The following is a 23,451-nucleotide window of genomic DNA, read 5'->3' as shown; positions in this document are numbered from 1 at the left end:
CTTTAACCATTATTTGAGGACTTCAATAGTTCAGACACAGGTTAGGGGTTTATTACAAGTGTGGATGGGTGAGATTCTGAGGCCTGGATTGTGAGGGAGGTCAGACTAGATGATCATAATGGTCCCTTCTGACCTTAAAATCTATGAGTCCATGAGTTCAGACCTCTCCACTTCAGACCTGGTTTCCAGATGGGCTAAGTTCACAAAGGCTCGACTGGCTGCAGTTGGAATTTTCTTGGTTCTGGTGATTCTGACATTCAGGCCCTTCATCATTCAGAGGCTGACAGGTTTGTTGAGAGGATAATGAAACCCCATCGCTGATCAGAAGGCGGTCAGAGTCCATTCTCTAGGAGCTGAAGGTTCATTTGTCCTGCTGCGGGAAGTGGAGCTGGAGAGCGGAGATGTTATGTGAATGAGACTGCATGATGGAGTTGGAGACTGAGGGACGGGAGCCTCCTCCCAGAAATGCTCCCATGAGATCAGGTTTGAGGACATCTCTGGGGAGGCTCCTGCGAGGAAAAAAACAAGGGTGGCTCATTGATGGAGATGTCTCTGTCCCAGAGATGGGGGAAGCTCCCAGCCAGGCTATGCAGCAGGGATCCCATTTCTCCCCCAAGAAACCCATATGCCCAAAGAAGTCAATGGCTCTTACCTCCATGAGGGAGCGGGCTCTTCCCTCTCAGCCTCTTTGAGAACTACCACTGCTTGGTTTCATAGGAAAAGGTGAAGTGTCCGCACTGCTCCCTGAGGTGGCTCAGCTTCTGACTGCAGCCATCTGGGAGGCTGTCACACACCCCGGGGCCTAGAAGACATGGGGGGAGGAAGCTCCTCTTCATGTCAGACTCTGAGAGCCCAGAGAAGGGCCAAAGGAAGAATAAAGGGCAGGAGATGAAGCTAGCCCGGAGCCTCTGTCCCATCCTCACCTCCTCAAATGTGGAGCTTCCTGAGCTTCAGTTGGGCAGACAGTCTGTAGCCCTGACCCAAAGTTCCTTCTGCGCCATATGGGGCAGGAAGATCTCTGCCTGGGAGCACGGGGAATGGGATGGGGGTGAGATCAAGGAAAGAGGGGAGGGGTATGGGTGTGAAGGAAAGAGCTCCTGCCTCAGATGAAGGAATTTGGGGGGCCGAGGGAAGGACCAAGGTCCACAGAGAGGGGAGAGAGTTTCTGTGAGTGCCAGGGGCCTCCATTTCCACTTCCACTAGCCCCCCATTTACAGTGAGACAGAGCAGTACCTGCAGCAGGGAGCGGGACTTGCTGAACAGGGAGGGGAACTTTTAAGAGCATCAGATGAGCCACAGCCCTTGCAGCGCCTCGGGTATCTGGTGCAACTGCCGGACGACGTGAAGCTGGCCCATGACCTTGGCTGTGACATCCTCGTGCTGCAAGGGAACGAGAACATGTCAGAGACTGAGACACTCCCCAGGAATGAGGGAGGATTAAGGGCACATGGAACCAGCACCTGGTCCCTGAGCTCCCACTTCACGCCGCCCCTTGCCTCCAAAACCCCGCCCCCCCCCCACTCCAGCTCCATTCTCTCCCCACTCATCCAGTCACTCACACTTATGGCCAGTAAAAAGTGGTGGGCCCTGGTCCCCCCTGTTCCGGCACCCCCGGAGGAGAGTGGGAGAGGATGAAGAACTCCTTTCAAATATAACGCCCCCCACCTCCCCCTGACCTCAAAAAAGCACAATTTGCCAGCAACTGCAAAACACGCACCTAACCTATCAGGGCCAGTCACGTTGTGTTGTGTGTGACATTCCCATCGTGGGGCGGTTTATGTCTTTGAGAAAGTGAACCCTGCAGGCCTGGGTGTTTCTCTACGTAATGTGACTTCAGTGCTCCTGATGAGAGCCATTGTTTGTAAATGTTTCAGTAGCAGACATATTTATTATTCATGTACATACAGACATTTATTCATAATTAGAACTGGTCAAAAATAGCAAGAGTGGAGAGGTTCATGAAAATTGAAGAAGAAACCACTCCCCCCCCCCCCCCGCCATATTCTTCAGACTTATTTGCAAATGTTTTTAATGATCAAATTTTTGTTTAGTTTTGGTGGGAAAAACTCCACCTTCTCTCTCAAGTGGGCACAGAAATTCAAAATGTTTTTTTTTTAAAAAGGGAACTTTGTTCAAATGAACAATGTAATCCAAAGTGGCATTTTTAGTTCAAAGGTTGCATTGTCAGTGTAAAACCCTTTTGAACCAGCTCTATTACTGTATAACAGGATGAGTTTATTTTTCATGATGCATTGTTTGGGCCAAGTTCCAAGTGGTATTTCAGTCTTTGCACAGCTCTTCTCTTCTTGCGTCTGCACCTCTCATAAACTGTGGCCTTAATCTCGGCTTAACACTTACATGCAGGTTTAACTTTAATTAGTGCTGTGAATAATTCCATTTCAATGGGACAACTCTGAGGTCGGGTTTACGCTACAGCCCTATATCGGTGTACTACGTCATTTATTTAATTTTCTTTCTTTTATAGATGAAAGTTCTTGAGAGGTTAAAGCAGGTAAAATATATGAACAGGTTGGGACAGTCCAAGTTTGTCCATGCAAAGTGACAGCAGAGATGTGGTATCTGCTAGTTTTCCATAAGTCTCTCAGGGTTACCCAGGATAACTTTGGGGATCTCTGTCTTGCATCGGGAATGTTCCCTGAAAGTGTCCAAACAGCTCAGAGATACAGAACCATTCCCTGGATCCATTCTTATAGCTGTCTTCCCCGGAAAAGAGTCTGGCAAGTGTTCCTGTCAGCTCATTGCTAAGTTATCTGCCAAAACACTAAAGTTTTCAGGTGCCTAAGTAGCCCCTGGAATCATGGTGAAATTATCCTCCACGCCATCACCAGATTTGGAAATGGTGCCCTGGAGTGCACGGTACCCTACCGTGCTTCCCACATGGGAGCTGCATTAACAGGCAACTCTGCAAGTTATCTGCACGCCTCTGCACGTGACCCCCACGCCTCTCCATTTCCTTGGCCACATGTATCCTGTCCCCATGCTGGTGGCTAATCCAGAAAAAGAGGGAAAGAGCTCACCACTGCGACCACCTGAGGGATGTGTTGGGTTGAGATCAGCTGGTCAAAGCAGGCAATAGGGACAGAATCTGAGATTGAAGCTCCTCGAGGGACCTCTGACCTTTCCAGACCTGCCCTTCAATCACACACAGCGATTGTAAAATTGAATGTGATAGTAACTAGACCCATTTTAAACCCTTCACCACACAAGACAAAGCCCTTAGGATTCATCATGAATTATTTATTTCTCCTCCCCTGGCTCCCTGCAGCCACCAGCCACCTTGGCCACTTTCCCTCGTCTCTCCCAGGCTCGGCTCACTTGATTGCAGGAGCTCAGGGGATGGTCCAGCTTTGCTCTTTTGCTTCCATTGTTCACGTCTTTGGACGGCTGCATTTGCAACTGAGCAGCCGGATGGAAACACTGAGTCCTCTGTCTCGGCAGGCAGGCCCAGCTGCCAAAGCCAAAGACTCCCTGAGAACAGGGGGAGGTTCGCCTGAACTCTCAGGAGTGGAGGCTGGGCCAATAGGGTAGGGTTACCATATTTGAACTTTCAAAAAAGAGGACACTCCAATGAGGGGGGGGGGGAGTGGTAGCCCTGCCCCCAATCTCCTCCCTACCACTTCCTGCCCCCACAGAACTGCCAACCCATCCAACCCCCTCTGCTCCTTGTCCCCTGATCACCCCCTCCCAGGACTCTGCCCTCTATCTAAGCCTTCCTTCTCCCTGTCTCCAACTGCCCCCTCCTTAGACCCCTCCACCCTAACTGCCCCCCCAGAAGTCCACCCCCTACCTGTCCCCTTACTGCCCCACCCCCTATCCGCACCCCCGCCCCCTGACACACCCCCAGGTCTCCCACATCTATCCAACCACTCCCTGTTTCCTGACTGCCCCCGCAGAACCCCCGACCCATCTAACCCTCCCTGCTCCCTGCCCCTCACTTCCTCCCCAAACCTCCGCCTCATCCAAAACCCCTGCTCCCTGTCCCTTGATTCCCCCGAACCCTCTCCCTATGCCCACCCCCTGACAGGCTTCCCCTAGAACCCCTGACCCATCCAACCCCTTGTGCTTTCTGTCCCCTGACTGTCCCTTGGGACCCCATGCCCCTTCTCCAGCCCTCCGGCCCCCTTAGCCTGCTGCTCAGAGCACTGTGTCTGGGGTGCGGAGCCAGACACAGTGCCGCGCTCCCCTGCAGAGCACACAGCTCCCCGCCCCCGGCCTCCAGAGTGCTGCATTGGGAGGGAAATCCTGGACCTTTGTAGAGTTTGACAAATTCCTCCCTGAGGGCGATTGAAAACCCAAAAAGCCGGACATGTCCGGGAAAATCTGGACACATGGTAACCCGACCAGAGGAACTCCAGGATCTGCAGCTGTTGCACCTGTATGGTGAATCCTCCAACTCATCACCAAACAGCTCTTCCACCTGGCCCCACGGTCTGACCGTGCAGGAGAACAGAAACCATTTGGGACAGCAGAAGAGTCTCCTCAATGCCGCACTCTTTGTTTGGCTTCCCGCGGTCACCGTGAAACATGACTACCCTGCTCCCAGGAGTCTCTCAAGGAGCTGCCGGCGCAGTCACTGGGCACCCACTCCTAATGGTCTTGGGCAGTGGAATTGCAGAGGGAGCTGAGCAGACCGTCCCTTCTGTGACTTCCTGAATTGCTGCCAGGACGGATTCTCCTCTGCGCTAGGGAGAGTCCCCGAGGAAAAGAAGCTGTGGTGTGGGAGGGGGCAAGACAAGCATTCCCCCTGAGCCCTTGACTAGCAGGCAAGCAGGACTCTGGGAGCCAAGGGATTGGTGTGTCTTGCTGGGAGAGCAGAGCTGGAGAGCAGAAAAGGGCATTGAAGGAATTGAAGAAAAGTCAGTGTCATGGCTGGGTAATGGGCAGCCAGACCTAGTGGTCAGAAGCAAAAGACCAAATTGTGTTCAGAATCTCAAGTCAGATGAGTCACCCCGAGTCCGGATGCCAGGAAATCAAGCCTGGGGAGTGGGAGCAGGAACAGCCAACAAATGGTCCAGAGCCGGGGAGGAGCGCGGCTGTTCAGACAGCTTCTTGTTCCTGCTGCTGGTTTAAGGAAGTCCCCGGGGGCCGATAAGCTGCTCTGGGACTCTGCCAATAGGAGCCTCAAACTGGGTCTGGACTTCGTAAGTCCGAGGTAAGCAGTTTTTCGTAGGCTTCCAGGTGGCGTGCTGGAGGCTGGCTGCTCCCAGGAACCCTGCAGACCCGGGTTAATGACCCAGGGGTCATGACAGTGAGTGATCTCTCCCCGCTCAAACCTCATGCACGAAACAGTCTCCACGGTCCCGGACACACCCTCTGAGAATAAAAAAACACAGTCATGAGGACAAATAGGCTATGGAACAGGAGCCCCCTCTTGCAACAGCCCCAAGTGCCCAGAAGAGTGGACGGTTCTTACCTCCAGGAGATGCCTGGGATCTTCCATCTAAGCCTCAGTGGGACCCATGTTGCTTGGTCTGACAGGAGGAGATCATCTGTCCCCACTGCTCCCTGTGCTGGGCTGGCTGCACCACACATCTGTGTAAGAGGCTGGGCCAGAGAGATGTTACAGTCAGGGTCCAGGCAGCCCAGAAAGAGAACAGAGGGTCTGAAACCAGAAGACGAAGCAATCAAATCAGCGGATTCGACAGAGAAGTCTTCTACCCTACAGGGACATCAAAGAAGGTCTCTTAGGAAAGCTGAGATGTTCATCTGGAAACTCCTAAGGCAAAGATTGTGACTTGTTAAGATTCAGTTTTAGTCACTACAAAGTGTGTTGTGTTTTGTTTGTCTGTTTGAAATTTGTCTCTTTCTCTTGCTTAGTATCACTTAAATCTCTTCTTTGTCACTATGCTTCCCAAACCACCTCAGTGTTGTGTGTTCGAGTGAAGTGTGAGACTCCAGCCTACCCAACAGGCTGAGCTGTGCCCTGTCTCTCTGAAGGTAGCAAATAATTTATGACCGGTGCTGGGACCAGAGTTCAAGGGCAGTTCACCAGACATCTCCTGTGAAGCCCAAAGAGACCAAAGGAGCTGGAGAGATTCCGGCCCCACTGACCCATGGGAACTTCCCACAGAAGAGGCTACACAGGGCTCCAGACACAGCCACTTTGGGTGTGTACAAGAGTTCACTCACCGCTAGATGCTGGCCAGGCCTCGTGTCACCGCTTTCTAGCTGGGCTAGCAACCCCGTTGATACTCACTCTTGCACTTTGTTGGCTGGGAACTCAGCCCTCCAACCAGGTGACTGTCCTTTACTCCACTCCTTCCTGGGTCGTGCTTCTTGCAAACAAAGTCCAAAAATGTCTTGAACAGAAACAAGGCCTTCCACCCTCGTGGGGAGTTCTTCCTCAGCCTGATTTTGCTTCGGCCTGCCCTTCTTGGGTTTCTAGGGTCTTCTATGTCCCCTTCCTTAGGGACGGTGAGAGAAGCCAGTCCTACCCTGGACTCCAGGGTTTGGCCCAAGGCCGTCTACTGAACAGCTCGCTTTGCTTCTGTACTTTTGCTGCTGTTTTCCATTGTTTCCTCTCAGGTGGGGCTCACTTGTGGTCATCAATTTGGCCTAGCCCCAGGCTAGGCAGCCATAGGCCAAGCCACCCTGTTAGATACCCTCCTCCTTCAAATCCGGTCCAGCCCAGCTGACAGCTTGGCTGAGGGGATGGTGAAACCCCATTGCTGATCAGAAGGAGGTCAGAGTCTGTTCTCTTGGGCTGAAGGTCCGTTTGTTCTGCTGCAGAAAGTGGAGCTGGAGAGCGGAGATGTTAGGTGAAAGAGACTGCATGATGGAGTTGGAGACTGAAGGACGGGGAGCCTCCTCCCAGAAACGCTCCCAGGAGAACAGGTTTGAGGAGGAGTTCTCTGGGAGCCTCTTGCTAGGAAAAAAAACAAGGGTGGCACATTGATGGAGATATTTCTGTCCCAGGGATGGGGGAAGTTCCCAGCCAGGCTATGCAGCAGGGATCCCATTTCTCCCCCAAGAAACCCAGATGCCCAAAGAACTCAATGGCTCTTACCTCCATGAGGGAGCAGGCTCTTCCCTCTCAGCCTCTTTGAGAACTACCACTGCTTGGTTTCCTAGGACAAGGGACCTGTCCCCACTGCTCCCTGAGGTGGCTCAGCTTCTGACTGCACCCATCTGGGAGGCTGTCACACACCCCGGGGCCTAGAAGACATGGGGGGAGGAAGCTCCTCTTCATGTCAGACTCTGAGAGCCCAGAGAAGGGCCAAAGGAAGAATAAAGGGCAGGAGATGAAGCTAGCCCTGAGCCTCTGTCCCATCCTCACCTCCTCAAATGTGGAGCTTCCTGAGCTTCAGTTGGGCAGACAGTCTGTAGCCCTGACACAAAGGTCCTTCTGAGCCATATGGGGCAGGAAGATCTCTGCCTGGGAGCACGGGGAATGGGATGGGGGTGAGATCAAGGAAAGAGGGGAGGGATGTGGGTATGAGGGAAAGAGCTCCTGCTCCAGATGAAGGTATCTGGGGGGCCAAGGGAAGGACCCAGCTCTACAGAGAGGGGAGAGAGTTTCTGTGAGTGCCGGGGCCTCCATTTCCACTTTCACTAGCTCCCCATTTACAGTGAGACAGAGCAGTACCTGCAGCAGGGAGCGGGACTTGATGAACAGGGAGAGGAACCTTAAAGAGCATCAGATGAGCCACAGCCCTTCCAGCGCCTCGGGCATCTGGTGCAAGTGCCGGATGATGTGAAGCTGGCCCATGACCTTGGCTGTGACATCCTCATGCTGCAGGGGAACGAGAACAGGTCAGAGACTGAGACACTCCCCAGGTATCAGGGAGGATTAAGGGCACCTGGAACCAGAGCCATCATTTTCACCCAGCAGCTGCTCATGTCTGAGTGGTGGATTCACCCTCCTGACCCCCAGGATGGAGGATTGCTGTCGTCTCTAGTGACCTCCAGTGCCAACCCCCCTCCTTGTCGGGTGAGCTCCTGCCACCTCCCCACCAGTGCCCCTGACAGCTGTTCCACCTCCAACCCACCTGGGGACACCGCTCAAATTCGGAGAACCCTCTCCTCCACCCCCACCTCCATCCCTACCCAGATGGGGCAGAGAGGGGGCTCTAGAAGGGTGGCGGGGGGCGGGAGGGATTCTGGCAGCAGTGAGGTGGGATGGGTAGAGCTTGAGATCTTTCCCCAAGTCACCCCAGTGACAAAAGCTGATGGCAGCCCTGGTGAACGGGGCAGGTCAGCAGCCCCTGCTGACTGAATCCTCCCAATCTCTTGAGAGCGGGTCCAGCCCTACCAGCAGCAAGACCAGCTTCCCACGCCCATGTGCCTCAGCCCTTCCTGCTCAGTCGCCATCACCAGTCAGTCCTTGGCCTCCCAGGCTGCCAGGGATGGGAGCAACTCTCGATGGTGGCTTGGGTGACATAGACACTAGGCCATGGGGAAATGGGTGCAGCTCTGTGGGGCAGAGGGCACTTAGGGGACACTCCTGTCCTTCCCAGGAGTGATAGCAGAGCACCACATCCTAAGAACAGAAGTCCATGAAGTCCAGAAGTCCCCACTAGGCTCCTTGCTACCAGACCAGCAAATGCCGATAGGATGGGAATGGGGCCCTGGGCCCCACCCCAAGCTCCTCAGTCGATTACAGCTGCTTACTGTGTCCCCCATCAGTTGCTGGGCTTCCCCCAGAAGGGAGTAGACAAGCACCAGCCCAGCCTGGCTGATACGCAGCAGGGGGTCGTGGATGGCCAGCACTGCTGTCCGCAGGAAGGATCTTCTTTGCTCGACAGAGAAAAAATTTCCAAAGACCTAAAACCAAGAGGACATGAGGATCAAGCACATTGCCCAGAGCCAGCCTCCAAGTCCTGGCAGTACAATGGTGTCTAGTTCCCCAAAGGGTGGGGAAGAGAGCTGCTGTGGCCAAGGCACTCCATTCCCCAGGAGGCTTTCAGGGTCCCAGGGTTCAGGGAAGCCCCTTTATTAAAAGGTCGCAGATGCTGAGGGACCAAAGCCTCCAGTGGCTCTTTTGGGAAGGCAATTTATGGCAGGGGCCAGGATGGGCTGGAAATGGATCTCTCATGTGTGTGAGCAGGCCCACTCTGCTGTGCAGGGCACAGAGATGACAGGGGACCCTGTCTTGCTTCCAGCAGAGAGATCTCCTGCACCTCAGTGGCTAGAGGAGTTTGTGTGTGCTGTTGTGGGGGGGAGGGGGTTGGAGCTGACAGACCAGAGGTCTCTTCCCCCAGCTAAGTAATTTCTCTAGTTGCTGGCTATGGCCTCTGCAGCTCCCTGGTTTCTTCAAGGGGAATCCAACCTGCAGCCTGACAAGGACAAGGAGACTCATGGCCCAGTCCCCGTCCCAGACGCTCCTCGGAGACTTTTCTTCCGCTGCAGCAATTCAGCTTGTGGGAGGCGGGACAAGCTCACACAGTCTCTCTCACGGGGCGTCTGTGGAGGAGCATTCTGTAGATGCTCTTGTCCATCCAGGAGCCATTCCAAGGCCTCCCCTGTGATGTTGTGGAAATCACCCATTTCACCTTTGACTCCAGTCTGGGGGCACTGTGTTACAGTGTGTTCGAAGGTTTGGATATTCTCACCACAGTTGTGAGACGGCGGTGGGGGGTGTCTTTGATTTTCTACTTGTGCAGCAAGGAGCCACAACTTGGGTCAGTGACAATGTGCTTCTTTGGAACAGTGGCTGAGGTCCAGATATTCTGCCATTCCCTGGCCAGGTCTGGAGACATGAGGCGGGGCCCATGTGGTCCATATTGGCTCTGGAGCTCACTATGTCCCCTACCCAGTTCCCAGGTTGGGGCATTCTGCTTCCTGACCGGCAATGGAATTGGGCAAAGCCCACCTCCTTTCTCTGCTTCTACAGGGTGCAGGGAATTCAACAAGGGTCTGATCAAGCAATCGTGACTGGCTGAGCCAGTGCTCTCCTCTCAGACACTTGGGGATCAGCCAGGGGGACAAGGAGCAGAGAGACACCCAGAGCCATAATCCTATCTTAACTCACCCACGGGGGATTCTCCTCAAATCACGGCAACTAGCGAGGTTCCAATGTGGGACCTTTAGCACCAGCCTGTCCCACTGGTAGCTGGATGAGGAACTCTGAGCTGGAAATAAGGAGTGGGCTCTTTTCCTGTCTCCAGGAGGCATCCACTGCAGGGAACCCAGCCAGCCACACTCCCCGAGCTGTGTCATGCCCTGGCACAGTGCCCTTACCTCCCCCACTCTGGCTGTGTTCTTGTATCCCAACAGCCTGCTGTCCTGGTGCCAGTCATAGCACCAGAGATCTTCCGCCTCATGTATGGTCAGGCCTGGAAGAGAGAGAGAGAGAGAGAGAGAGAGACTTTTCTCCTCATTCTGGTTGCAATTTCTGTGTCCTTCCAATCCCATTGGTGGCTGCACAGTGGAGTGGAGAAGAACAGAGGCAGAGAGAGACTTGTCCTCCGGCTGGGGTCAGTCTGAGAGAAATGGTCTGGGGTCCCATTATCCACCTGTGGTCACTCTTAGTCCCCTATTGGGTTCCGTGTCCCAGCTGGGTTCCTTACCCCTCTGTTTTAGCAGCAGTTGGTAGAGTCGGTAAGTCCCCTCCCTGGCCTGCCGGCTGATGTCCTTGTCTGGCTCGCTGACAAATAGAGCCAGCTGGGCCACATGGTGACCCATCCGAGGGAACTCGGCTGAGATCTAATGGAAGGGAGAGCAGAGGGGACTCCATCAGCATTTTCCTCTCAGCTCCCTGTCCTCCCTGGGCCAGAGGGCTCCTTCCTCTTAGCCCCTCTGCAGGAGATGCTGGGGGAGAGGAGCTTGAGATCGACCCTTCATTTGCTCTGCTGCCAAGGGAGCCCAGAGCTGCTTTGGGATGCCAAGCAGGGGCTGGAGCATGGTCCCCTTAAAGGCCCAGGGACAACAATGAACCAGGACAAGAAGAACTTGACTCAAGCCTAGCTCAGTCCTGCTCGGACTCTGCCTCCCCTTGAAGAACCCTCCTAAGCCACAGCCCCGGCAGCAGCAAATCCTGCAGCCCACTGGAGCCAGCCCGCCTCCCCCTGGAGCCAGCAAGCTGGGCTAGGAGCTCACTTACGTCAAACTCAGGGAGGGTGACTGTGTATCTCAGCAGGGCTGTGCTGCTCCTGATAGCCCTGGCTCGCACCTGGGACACCCTGGACACGACCCAGAGGTTGACATGCTGTGGGAAAAGGAGGCAGGTCAGACTCAGTGACAGCTGCACCTGCTTTGCAAATGAGCCCCATGCCCCCAGCCCCAGGGGCCTGAGACATTCTGCGCAGGGGGGAATAGCTGAGTCATTGATGGCAGAGCTTTAGAAGGGGATTCTTTCCCCCAGGACGCAGCTTGTACCCTTCAGGTCACAACTTCTCAGCGTCTCTCAAGATTGGGACAATGTTCGGGGTCAGGGCTGGTCCCATCCTCCCAGAACTCCTGATTCCTGAACAGTTCACCAGAAAGGAGACTGAACCCTCGGCCCTTCCCTGCTACGAAAATCCTTGGGGGGATGTAGGGAGTGACTGAGAGCACAATCCCCCCAGGAATTTCAGAGCAGATCAGAGGGAAGGGCTGATTCCCTGGGCTCCTCCTGTTTCTCTAGGAAGGAGCATGTGCCTCTGCTCTGAGAACCATCTCCCGAATCTCATGGGCTCTGTGTGTTGGAGGGGTGGGGGAAGGGTGGGTTTTCAGACTCTCACTCCCCAAGACAGCCAGGAGCCCGGTGCTTAGTGCTCAGCAGAACCAGGCAGAGCTCAGGCTTGAAATCCCAGCTCCTTCCTCTGTCCCTCAAGAAGGAAGGACCTGACACTGCATTGCACTGACCTCCTGAACCAAGGACAGCCCACTGGGGACCCAGCTAGGAAGACAGAGTAGAAAATGCATCTTCCAGTCTCTCCTTACCAGTCCCCCAAAGAGTTACAGTAAAATGGGGCTCACCTCCAAGATGAAGTGGAGCCTGTCTGTGTCTGGGGACTCTGCCAGCAGGTTCCCCAGCATGGCATCCAGGACCTCTGGGATGACTTTGTGCAGAGCCTGCAAAGCATGGGTCAGAGTTAGGGAACCTGGGCCTACACCTGCCACAGGATGGGAAGACGGCTCTCTGGGAAGCACTGGGGAGACTCCGAAAAACATCTCCCAGCCTCTCTCCTTCACATCGCACTGCAGGCAATTCGCAAGAATTGATGACCTCTGGACCTTTGATCCATGAGCTTAGCAGGTCTCTGCAGAGGGCCTTGTAGGCAGAAGAGTATGAAACAGCCAAGTTGCTATGGATGGAAGCTGGGCTTCTGGGCAAAACACGGCTTATGAAAGAAAGAAAGAAAGAAAGAAAGAAAGAAAGAAAGAAAGAAAGAAAGAAAGAAAGAAAGAAAGAAAGAAAGAAAGAAAGAAAGAAAGAAATCCCCCAGGGAGGGGTAATCTCTTCCCTGCTGGAGGGAAGTATCCAACCCTGCAGCTTGTTCCATCTCCACTACCCCATCCCTAAAGCTAGAGCTCCAGCAAATCAAGGGAGCAGGGACGAAGGACCACTCTGGAAAAGTAAGAGGATGGAGGAGGAGGAGGTACCTGGATGCCGGTGGCGCCCTTCTCCGTGCCCAGGGTGAAGACGGAGTGAAGGGCAGCTCGCAAGAGGTGGGTCTCTAGGGCTGGCTCCAGGGCAGGTTTCATGGTGCTGGCAAGAGAGAGGAGCTGGTATTAGACTGTGCAGTACGGGGGTGGGACTGTCGCCAACACGGACACCAAGCCACAGGGACAGAGGCACAGGCTGGCGAGAATGGAAACTGAGGCACTTAGCTAGGGAATGACAAGGCCAAGGCGTCCCAGACAGACAGTGGCAGGACAGGAATAGCTCCTGTTCCCTGGAGCCTGCTGCCCCTCCTGTATCTGAGGACGGGAGTGAGACCCTCCCCAAGGTCCCTGTCATGGAGAGAGTGAACCTTCCCACCCCACCATCTCTGCCAGAGGCGCCACTCTTGGGAGGTGACCTGGGAGGGACAGTGACGGTGACTCCCAGCCTTGGGCCTGAGCAGCACTGGGGTGAGGGGAGCCGGCGGGGTGGGGGGATGGGGCTGTCTCGGTACCAGAGGTAGCCCACTGCAGGCAGGGAGTGAGCGAGGACGGCGCTGGGTGACGAGTCATCGGGAAGCTCCTCGATGAGCTCCTGTGAGACGCGAAAGAGACAAAGGACCATGTGAGATTCAGGCCCGACTGACAGCTCCCAGTGAGGAGATGACACAGCCACTGCCCCACATGGCCAGCAGGATCCCCCACCACCTCCCGCTCCTCCGATTCCTTCCTGCCAATCAAACTTGTCCCCCTTCCCAGATTCCTGCCCAGCTCACTCCCAATCCCCTTCTCTCCTCCTCCCTGTCAAAACTGCCCCCATTCAGCCCCATCCCGACGACCGAGCTGGAACCATGTGATTCCTTGTCCCCAACTCTCAGCTGCCCTCCAGCCCCACAACTCCCCCCCTGCCCACTACCCACCAATCTCACAATTTCTCCCTTCTCTTCTCCCAAGTCTTCAGCCCCAGCAATCCTTGTCCTCTGCTGCCCCCTCCAACACCACCCAGCCCCCACCCATTAACCCGCCCATACCCCTGCCAATCCCATGTCTCTCTCCTCCCTCCAGCTGCCGTATGGCGTGTCTCACTCACCACGATCCTCTTCACCACAGCCGCCTTGCAGCAGCGCGGCTCCAGCGTGTCCTCCCCTCTCTCCTGTGCAGCCAGACATGCGGGGTAGGTGGCCCGAAGGAACAGGAGCTGCTGCCCCTCATCCTGTACCCACCAGGGTGGGGTATAACGAGAGAGAACCTGTTAGCGAGGGACCTTCCTGCCCCACCCAAACCAGCTTCAGGGCTCAGGCCTCAATGGGAGATTGTGGGGACCCGCCGATTGTCCAAATCCCCCACCACTCCTACGCAAGCAGGATCAGGAACTGGGACAGTGCCTGTGGGGGGAGACAACCTCGGCTGTTGTGGGACAAACACCCCCATCTGGGGGTCCCACATCATGGATGTAAAAGGGCCCCATTAGGGGTGGTGGATCAGGAGGGACAAGACCCCTGGAAGGGGGTGGGGTGCTGGGAAGGGACAGGGCCATCTTGGTTCCAGCCCAGGTGGGGAACATTTGTACCTTATCTCTGCACTGGAGCTGCTCTCGGATGACCTTGAGAGCAGCTTCATCTTTGGCCACGTCCACCCCTTCCTCCTGCTCCGAATCCAGGGGGGTCCCTGCACCAGGGAGGGAAGGACAGGGGCGTGGTGGGCAGAGCAGGATTCAAGACCCCCCTTCCCACCTCAGGCACCCAGGGCAGATCGGGCCCCAAACCTCCCTCTCAGGGATGCCTTCAGCCCCCAACAGCTTCAGAAGCCCAGAGCAGAGCCCCCCTCCCCTGCCCAGGACTCCAGGGGAGGTGCCGATTCCCCCGGCCCCAGAGCAGCAAGGACCAAAGTGGCAGCAGCTCTTCACGCCCCCACCCCCAGGTCCCCGTGCGGAAGGGGCAGCTGTGTGACGGCTGCTGCTCTCAGTGGGGTTCGCGGGGCTCAGGCCAGACTCCTGGGCTGGGGACCCCCCCCCATATCACTGGGAGAGTGTCTGGGCCCAGGGTGTTCACATCCCGTCCTCAGCCCTCCCGGAGCCCAGCCTGGCTCCTCACCTGGAACAAAGCAGTTGCCTCCATCGGCCTGGCTGCTGCCAGAGGCCCAGGTGCTGCCGCTGTCCCAGGCTGAGCTGCCGGTGCTGGGACAGGGACCTTCCCCCTCCTGGCCGGCGGGGGCTGGAAGGGCCTCAGTGAGCGGGCAGGGCGATGCCTCCTGATGGGTAGGAGGGCTGGGCTCCTGGGGCCGCTGCTGCCCACACAACAAGCCCCAGAGCCACCCTGCCCGGCGCCCCTCCTGGGCTGGGTCCTGTCTGCCAAACCGCAGCCTGGGCCAGCTCCACTGGGGCCTGGTCGGGGCCTCTCCCAGCTCGGCGCCTGCGCCGGGAGCCGGGTTCCTTTTCCAGAAGGCCGGGCACTTCTGCCCTCTGGCCTGGACGGGACCTGCTTCCCCGCCAGCGGGGATGCAGGGCTTGTTCTGCCCCTTGGGAAGATGGCAGCTGCTTCCCTCAGGCTCTGGGGCCACCTGCAGAGCCTTCCTCCGCAACATCCGCAGGAGCCTGGCCATCCTGGAACAGAGCGGGGAGCAGGGCTGAGACTGGGCTCAAGGCAGCCTTTCACTCATGGGCCTTTTCTGTCCCTCCTCCCCCCTGCTCCAACCACAGCAGCCCCCTCTGCCCCTACAGGAGTGCAGGGAGTGCCATCTACACACACTAGCAGGAGTTCATTGCATGATCTGCTCCCAACGTTCCCCCTTATAATCCCTGCTGCTGCAATATCCAGGAACTCTCATCCTTTTCGAGCAGTGGGGTCAGTCCCAAACACCACCGGTTCCTCTGGACAAGCAGCCCGCTCCTGTCGTCCCAGGCCACTCTCCCACCCAGGCTAGAGAAGGAAGAGAAGCCAGGAGTCCCGACTTCTCCTGGGAAACCATTCCCCACGTCAAAGTCACAAAGAGCCAAGGCACAGGAAGACCAGGGCCCTCCTCGTTCCCCATTGATTTCCAGGCTCAGCAGCTCACAGGGAGACTCTCAGCCTGGGGAACAGTGTCCCACAAGGGAAGGGCTGGGAGCCCCATTGCTGGAACCTTTCCAAACACACTGGAGATGGCTCTGGAGAAGCCCCTGCCTGGCCTAAGAGTGAGGGGCTCTTGGGGGCTGTTTGCAAATGAAATCCCCCTTTGGAGATAGTCTCTCCCCGTTTCTGCCTCTCCCCAGACAGAGAGGGGAAGCCACCGAGGAACCCGAATGCCACTCACTTGCTCTCAGTGATGGGATAATGGATGGCGGATGTTCAGGGTCAGCAGACGTCCCTCGCCCTCCTCCTCACTCTCCAAGCCCAAGGCAGGCTGGAGAGGGTGGTGACCTCAGGAGTTACCCTGCCCAGCAGGCAGGGTGATGACACGAGGGCAATCAACTGGCTGTGAAAACAAGAGTCTGTCTGATTGCCAAGGGACAGAGAAACTCAGCCAGCAGCAGGGAGGTGCAGAACACGGCCCTAGGGTGGAGGTGACAGCGCCTCCGGGATCCTGACTTCCCAGCACTTTACACACCTTCCTGGAGCCTCCCAAACCCACTAGGCTGTAGCGATGGGACCCCAACCCTACTGATGGCAAACAGACCTCAGCTACTAGCTCAGGGTCACACTGAGTGTCAGAGCCATGGATGGACCCCTTCACTAACCACTGCCGCACACTCCCTCCCACAGTTGGCAATTGCAACCAGGCCCTAATGTCTGGTCCCCCTGCCTTTGAGAGGGAGTGTCACTCCTGCTTCCATTGCTGCCTATTGATCTGTGGGACTTTGGGCAAGTTGCTCCCCCTCTCTATGGCTCTCTGGGACTCACATCCCTGAATGGGCTTTAAAAAAGACAATGGTTAAAGTTTGGCCCCAACTAGTTCTTGTTTCTCGAGACTAGCCATTTTAGTGAAGTTTAGAATTCTTGACATTCATCACCTGGAAACATCCCTTTCTCCTTCGCTGACGGCCTTAACATCCCTTATCTCACCCAGGCTCCCTACTGCCTGGAGTTAGAGAATTGACCCTGTTCCCATTGGACCTACCCAAGGTGTCACACAGCAAAGCGGTGACGGAGCCAGAAAGAGAAGACAACAGTCCTGACTCCTGTTCGAACTAACAGACAACAACCCCCTGGAGGCAGGGATAAAGCCCAGGAAATCAGGAGTGAAGATTTTCATGGAAACCGTTTTCTGTCAGAAAATCCATTCAGACGAAACCACTTTGTTTCTTGAAATCATAAGAAGTAGGATGAAATTTCTTTGCAAAAGTATTTGTTTGCAAAACAAGAGCATCTCCTGTTTGTCACAGTGCATTAAACTGTCTCGTCGTACACAAAGGGGAGACACTATGATCGAGCAAAAAGAAAAAGGAGTACTTGTGGCACCTTAGAGACTAAAGAATTTATTTGAGCATAAGCTTTTGTGAGCTCCAGCTCACTTCATCGGATGCATCTGAGGCTCACGACAGCTGTAGCTCACGAAAGCTTATGCTCAAATAAATTGGTTAATCTCTTAGGTGCCACAAGTCCTCCTGTTCTTTTTTCGAATACAGACTAACACGGCTGCTACTCAGAAACCAACTATGATCTAGAAAATTAGATGAGATGCTTCAGTCTGAGCTAAGTAGTTGCTGCTCTTCACAATTTCAAAAGAATAAAATACAAAACCAATAGAATATTAGGTCATAATCGGATATGGCTCAGTGTGATAGGACACCCCTAGTCTGCACTGCTCCGAGTGACACTCTTCAGTGGATCCCCAGCATCCACCCATGGCGAGGTAGGTGGGAGAGGATTGCTATTCGTTCTTGACAGAAGGAGAAACGAAGGCTGAGAAAGGAGCAGGGACTTGTCTTAGCTGATGCAGCCAGTCAGTAGCAGAGTTGCTCTCAAATGAGCTACAGACCGACAATTGTTCATCGGAATTATTCAGCAAGTATTTGAGAAGAATTGGAATGTTCGAGAGGAACACGAACTGCTCCGAGATAATGAATGGAGAGCAGCATCCACATTGGTCAAACATTTAACTGGTTGTGACTTATTTGCTTGGTCATAAAAGAGAACAACAAAGACTAGAGTTTCCTCCCTGTCAATAGCCCCCTCCTCAGCCAATCAAGGTTGAGACTTTGAGGGGTGGGAGGCTAAGGGTTCTCAACAAATAGCCCAAAGAATGGCCCTGGTTACCACCGAGGGGATCACTCTCGGAGCACTATTCCAGTCTCACCTCTCTGTGTGGGCCTCCCACAACCCCCCCCCCCCCGTCCGGCCCCCGCTCCACACACAGAGCTCCTGGTGGTGGGAGGAGAGCAGAGGAAAAGGAAAAAGGAAGCAAGAAGAGAAAAGTAGGAGGGACAGAGAAAAAGGGAAAACAAAAAGGAGAAACCCCAATGTCCCCAGTGATTCTAAGGGACAAAGTCCTAGGTCGGAAATAAAATACTGCCCCCACAATCTAATGTTTTCCTTTCCCAAAAATCAGCAGGCACCTGATGGATCAGACTGAACAGGTTCCAAACCTCTCCGAGGCTCTTACCTTTTCTATAGGGATGTGTGTTTTCGAGCAAAACCACTACAAGAAAAGGAGAAAACTCCGAAGAGTGTCCTCCTTGCTCTCACGAATGTGAAAGTGAATGCTCTCTCAGTCCTCCAGGAGAGACCTCGAGAAGGAGACGTGCTGAAGCAAAGCCACAGGGATCTCCAAGGTTGCCCCTGTCCTGCACCCCTGTCCTGCCTGGCTGATGTCAAGATCTCTCTGTGAGATCATCGCCTCCCCACCACCTTTGTCCAATAGGCTGAGGTCCTGCCAAAGGCCCTTGTGATGTCAATGCCACACCCACCCCTCCCCTGCAGTGCTGATGTCCTGCCCCTGTCCAGCCACACTGGATGTTTGAGCTGCTTCCCCTGGATCATCCCACTCAATGACTCTTCCTTGTGAGGTGACACCAACTACACAGTCGAACACAGAGGTTCTTCCCCAGGCCGCAATTAGGTTTTCACAAGTTAGTTGACTTTATGGCCAGAAGGAACCGTTAGAGCATTTAATCTGATCCCCTGCGTATCCTAAGGCCTCCTGTATGTCAGAAGAGCTGGGCTTTTCTTTTACTCAGCGTTTTCCAGAAAGGCATCTAGTCTTTATTCAAAGTGATCAAGAGATGGAGAAGCCATCATTTCTCTTGGTTCTTTGTGCCAATGATGAACCACCCTCTTACAAATCTGGGTCTTATTGTCATTATACTTTTTCTGATTTCTGCTTCCATCCATGGGGTCTTGTCATGCCTCTGCTACATAAAAAAGAGCCATTTACACTCAACATTTTCTCTTCATGAAGTCAAGCAACTCACCTCTCCTTCTTCTTTTGTATATACTAAACAGATTGAGCTTTTTCAATGTCTCATTAGAAGGCATCATCCCCATCACTCACTTACAAATCTTTTCTGTACCCTCTCCAATTGTTTTAACGTAATATTCAAAATGTGGACACAAGAACTGGATTCAACATTCCAACATCAGTCTCACCAATGCTCTTTCACTTCCCTTTCCATCCTCACTACTCTATCCAGCCAAGAATGGCTTTAACCCTTTTTAACACAGTTTCACACTGACAGATCATGTTGAGTAGCTCGTCCACTATGGCCCCGAAATCCTTTTCAGGGTCAATGCTTTCCAGCGGATTGTCCCCCATTCTGTAGGGTGCCACCTGACTCCTTTGTTACTGGAGCTATGGGGTTGCATTTGGCTTTATTAAAACCTAATTCTTTAGTAAGTGTTTTAGAAGAACTAGCCCATTAGAGAGAGAATCGTGAATTACTCAAAGACAATGAAAGGAGAAAAGCGGAAAGAGCAATCAAATACATGTTTGGTTACAGCCTATTTCCTTGGTCTTAAAAGAGGGTAACAAAGACCTGAGCCTCCTCCCTCACAATAGCCCCAAGCTCCCCCAATCAGCATTGAGACTCTGAGAAGCAGAAAGCTGAGAGTTCTCACCAGATGTCCCGGGTCACCACCGGAGGGAGTCACTCTTAGAGCACCATTCCAGCCACATGTCTTTGGGAGGGCCTCCCGCAATGAGAGTTGGAATGCAACCCCCCCCGCCCCCCTCCATCCCCAACTCCACATGCACAGACAGGTCCTGGTGGTGAAAGGAAAGCAGGGGAAAGGGACAGAGATGCAAGAGAAGACGAGAAAAGAGGGAGAGACAGGAAAAGGGAAAACAAAAAGGAGAAACCCCAACGTCCCCAGTAATTCTAAGGGACAAAGTCCTGGGTCGGAAATAAAATACTGCCCCCACAATCGAGTCTTTTCCTTTCCTAAAAATCAGCCGGCACGTGATAGATCAGACTGAACAGGTTCCAAACCTCTCCGAGGCTCTTACCTTTTCTATAGGGACGTCTGTTTTCGAGCAAAACCACTACAAGAAAAAGAGAAAACTCCGAAGAGTGTCCTCCTTGCGCTCACAAACGTGCAAGTGAATGCTCTCTCAGTCCTCCAGGAGAGACCTCGAGAAGGAGACGTGCTGAAGCAAAGCCACAGGGATCTCCGAGGTTGCCCCTGTCCTGCACCCCTGTCCTGCCTGGCTGATGTCAAGATCTCTCTGTGAGATCATCGCCTCCCCACCACCTTTGTCCAATAGGCTGAGGTCCTGCCAAAGGCGCTTGTGATGTCACTGCCACACCCACCCCTCCCTTGCAGTGCTGATGTCCTGCCCCTGTCCAGCCACACTGGATGTTTCAGCTGCTTCCCCTGGATCACCCCACGCAATGAGCGTTCATTGTGGGCTCAAGCCCAACACAGTAAAACATCAGAGGCTTCTCCCCATGCTACGCTCAGTTTTTCATAAATGAGCAGACTTTATGAACAGAAGAGACAATTAGAGCATGTCTTCTGACCCCCTGCATATCACATGCTTTCTGGAGAGCATAGTAGCTAGTTTTTGACTACACACATTCCAGAAATGACTCTCGTCTTCATTAGAAGACATCAAGAGGTGGGGAATTCCCACCACTTCCCTTTCTAGTTCGTTCCTTTGGTGATTCATCCTCACGGTTGAATATGTGTGCCCTCTTTCGAATATGAATTGGTCTCTTTTGAGTTTCCAGCCACTGTTATGCTTTTCTCGGCTAGATTAATGAGCCCTTTCATACCCGATATTTTCTCTCCGTGAAGTCACTTCAACACTTCAATGACGTCACCTCCCGATCTTTTTTTATCATCTAAACAGGCTGAGCTCTTTCAATAGCTCATGAGCAGGCATTTTTCTCCAGCCCACAAAACATTTCATTGCTTTTTGCTGCCCCATCTCCAAGATTTCCAAATCTTTTTTCAAAGGTGGACGCCAAAACTGAATGGAGGACTCCATCATCCGTCTTCCTCATGGTGTGTCACCTCCCTATGCTCCTCACTGCTCTTTTCATACATCTAATGATGGCTTTAGCCCCGTTCACCACAGCATCCCCCTGGGTGCTCATGTGGAATGGCTTGCCTAGCATGGCCCCTAAATCCTCTTCACAGTCAGTGCTTTCCTGGATACACTTCCCCACTCTGTAGGTGTGACCTGCATGCTTTGTTGCTAGCTATAGGACTCTTCATTTGGTTCTTTTCCAACTTGTTTTCTTTGAATGGCTCCAGCTTCTCAAGGGATCCGATTGCTCTGTGTCACTGCCCTCTCCTCATCATTAATTACCACTCTGCTACTATTTTATCACCCACCAATGTTAGCAGCAGTGATTTTTTATTTGGGTTGCAGTTCTATTTGGGGGGAGGGATAGCTCAGTGATTTGAGCATTGGCCTGCTAAACCCAGGGTTGTGGGTTCAATCCTTGAGGGGGCCATTTGGGTCAAAAATTGGGGATTGGTCCTGCTTTGAGCAGGGGGTTGGACTAGATGACCTCCTGAGGTCCCTTCCAACCCTGATATTCTATGATTCTTTGATATTTATTTTCAAGAATTAGTCCTTGAATTATTTTCAAGAATTAGTCCTTCGTATCCCTCGTGCTCAGAACCTGCTCCGCACAGCACAGCGAGAAAAGGCCGCCCAGCCCAGCTGTGCCCTAGGGGCTAAGCACAGAACAAACGTAGGGAGCTTGTGTCATCCACAGCTTCTGAACAACATGTGGGGGTCATCAGCTTACAAATACACTCTAGACCGGTAGTGTAGACAGGCCCCAAATGTATCTAAGTGTCCCGCCTTGCAAAACAGGAGAGAAAAAAACATAACCTTGAGTAGTTTTATTTTATAGTCATGGAAACTGAGGCACACAGAAGCAAAGAGATTCGCTCATGGTCAAAAAGCCAGGAAGAGAAAACGGCAGATCTGCTGATAGTCAGTCCTGGGCCCTAGCCGTGTTTGTCCTGGCCTCTCTGCTTCAGCTCCAGTAACAACCTGAGTCGAGGTTTTCTTCTTCTCTGTGTCCTTTAACTTCATGTCACTGGAGAAGAAAGATTTTTTCTGACCAGCTGGTTCTAATGCATGTCGATGTCTTTCCAGAAGTCGTGCTCTGGCTTAGTCCCACGTAGCAGGTTTTCTGGAGGAAGCACTCGGTGACGTTCTAGGGCTTGTGTTACAAAGAAGATGGACAGAATGGTCCTTTCTGACCTTCAATTATTTCTTTCGCTAGGAGGATAACGCTGGACATTTTCTCTCATTCACTTTCCTTTGGAATAATTTCAATCCAGTCCAAAGGATTTCCTCTTCCATTGTGTCTTCAGCACCTTTCCTAGCAAACAGTTACTGTTGGAGCACAGGTTTCCAGTTTCAGGCTGTCCCAGGGTGAGATGGCCATGAAAGGGGTAGTAGCTCAACTGAACCTATCCCCAGGTGAAGGGAATAAGTGCAGGGGTCACATGAGAAGGAGCAGCATGTAACTAGGATCCAAGCCTGTTGGACGATCTAAGAACAGCCTGTGCTCGGCCAGGAGAGAGACCCACAATGGGAACAGGCCTGGGAGGGGCTTGGATAGTCCTTTCAAGTCAGTTTCGGTACACAGTAGGGCATGGAACAGCCAAGCTGCTAGGGTTGGGAGCTGAGCCTATCATTGTCACTATCATTGACCCCATTTTAGAGGTGTGGAAACTGAGGTCCAGAGAGGGGTCTGGCCTTAAACCTGAATCTGAGCCTGGGTTTACTATGTGTGTAGAATCTGTCGACTGTGTGCTTCTTCCATCTTCCTCAGAGACACCTGGTGCCGACTGCTGCTAGAGACAGGATTCTGGTGTAGTTGGGCCCTGGATTTGATCCAGCCTGGATCAGCGTCACTATGTTGCAGTGACAAAATTGAGGCAGCAGACTGAGTAGCCCCATTATAGACACTAAACCAAAGCAAAATCGGAAGCGGATTTAAGCAACTTTTTACACATCAGTTTCATTTCTCTCCTCAGACAGGCAAGGTTTAATTTCTGCCTACGTTCCCCACCCCTCCAAATCACCCAAAACAAGCCAATCTGCTTTGGGTTGGCACCGGTCCATGTCCGTCATGCCAGTGGCCAACCGCTAGTACAGCCGTAATACCACCGGACCCCCAAAAGACCCCCCTCAACAGCGCACCACCCCACCAGAAATGCCCCAAGCATCACTGGCCAACAGCGGTGGTGCTGTGCACGCCACTCCCTCCCCCCACAACCCTCAAACCCAGCCTGGCCACTCCCCAGTCCTCCCCGGCCCCAACTTGGCCCAAGCTATGCTGCAGCCCCCCCCAGCTTTGCAACCCCCTGTCACCCACTGCCTGCGTCCCCCCTCCCCCATGCAGGTGCAACACCACCACCAGAAATGCACCAACAGAAAGATCACTGACCACAGCCCACTGTTATCAGCTCACCCAACCCCCCGAGCAGTCCAGGCAGGAGGCAGGCGGTGGGGAGAGAG

The 23,451-nt window shown here is 53.6% G+C and overlaps 2 protein-coding genes across 2 annotated transcripts in view; both read right to left on the bottom strand.

Moving 5' to 3' along the window:
* LOC311530631 (C-type lectin domain family 2 member D-like) overlaps window positions 1-23,451 on the bottom strand; it is a gene marked incomplete at both ends in the record, with an annotated part of 432,554 nt that overhangs the window by 166,956 nt on the left and 242,147 nt on the right.
* On the bottom strand, window positions 1,285-10,644 carry LOC311530206 (uncharacterized protein; the record flags this gene model as incomplete). Its single annotated transcript, XM_084646679.1, has 4 exons — window positions 1,285-1,380; window positions 8,632-8,784; window positions 10,201-10,295; window positions 10,530-10,644. 4 exons carry the CDS (start codon window positions 10,642-10,644, stop codon window positions 1,285-1,287), a joined length of 459 nt encoding a protein of 152 aa, XP_084502805.1.

The sequence above is a fragment of the Lepidochelys olivacea genome (assembly GCF_965140295.1).
Source record: "Lepidochelys olivacea isolate rLepOli2 genome assembly, chromosome: 14".
NCBI classification, from domain to species: Eukaryota; Metazoa; Chordata; order Testudines; family Cheloniidae; genus Lepidochelys; species Lepidochelys olivacea.
Note: the sequence above shows the minus strand (reverse complement) of the source record. Positions and strands in the feature narration are given on the sequence as shown.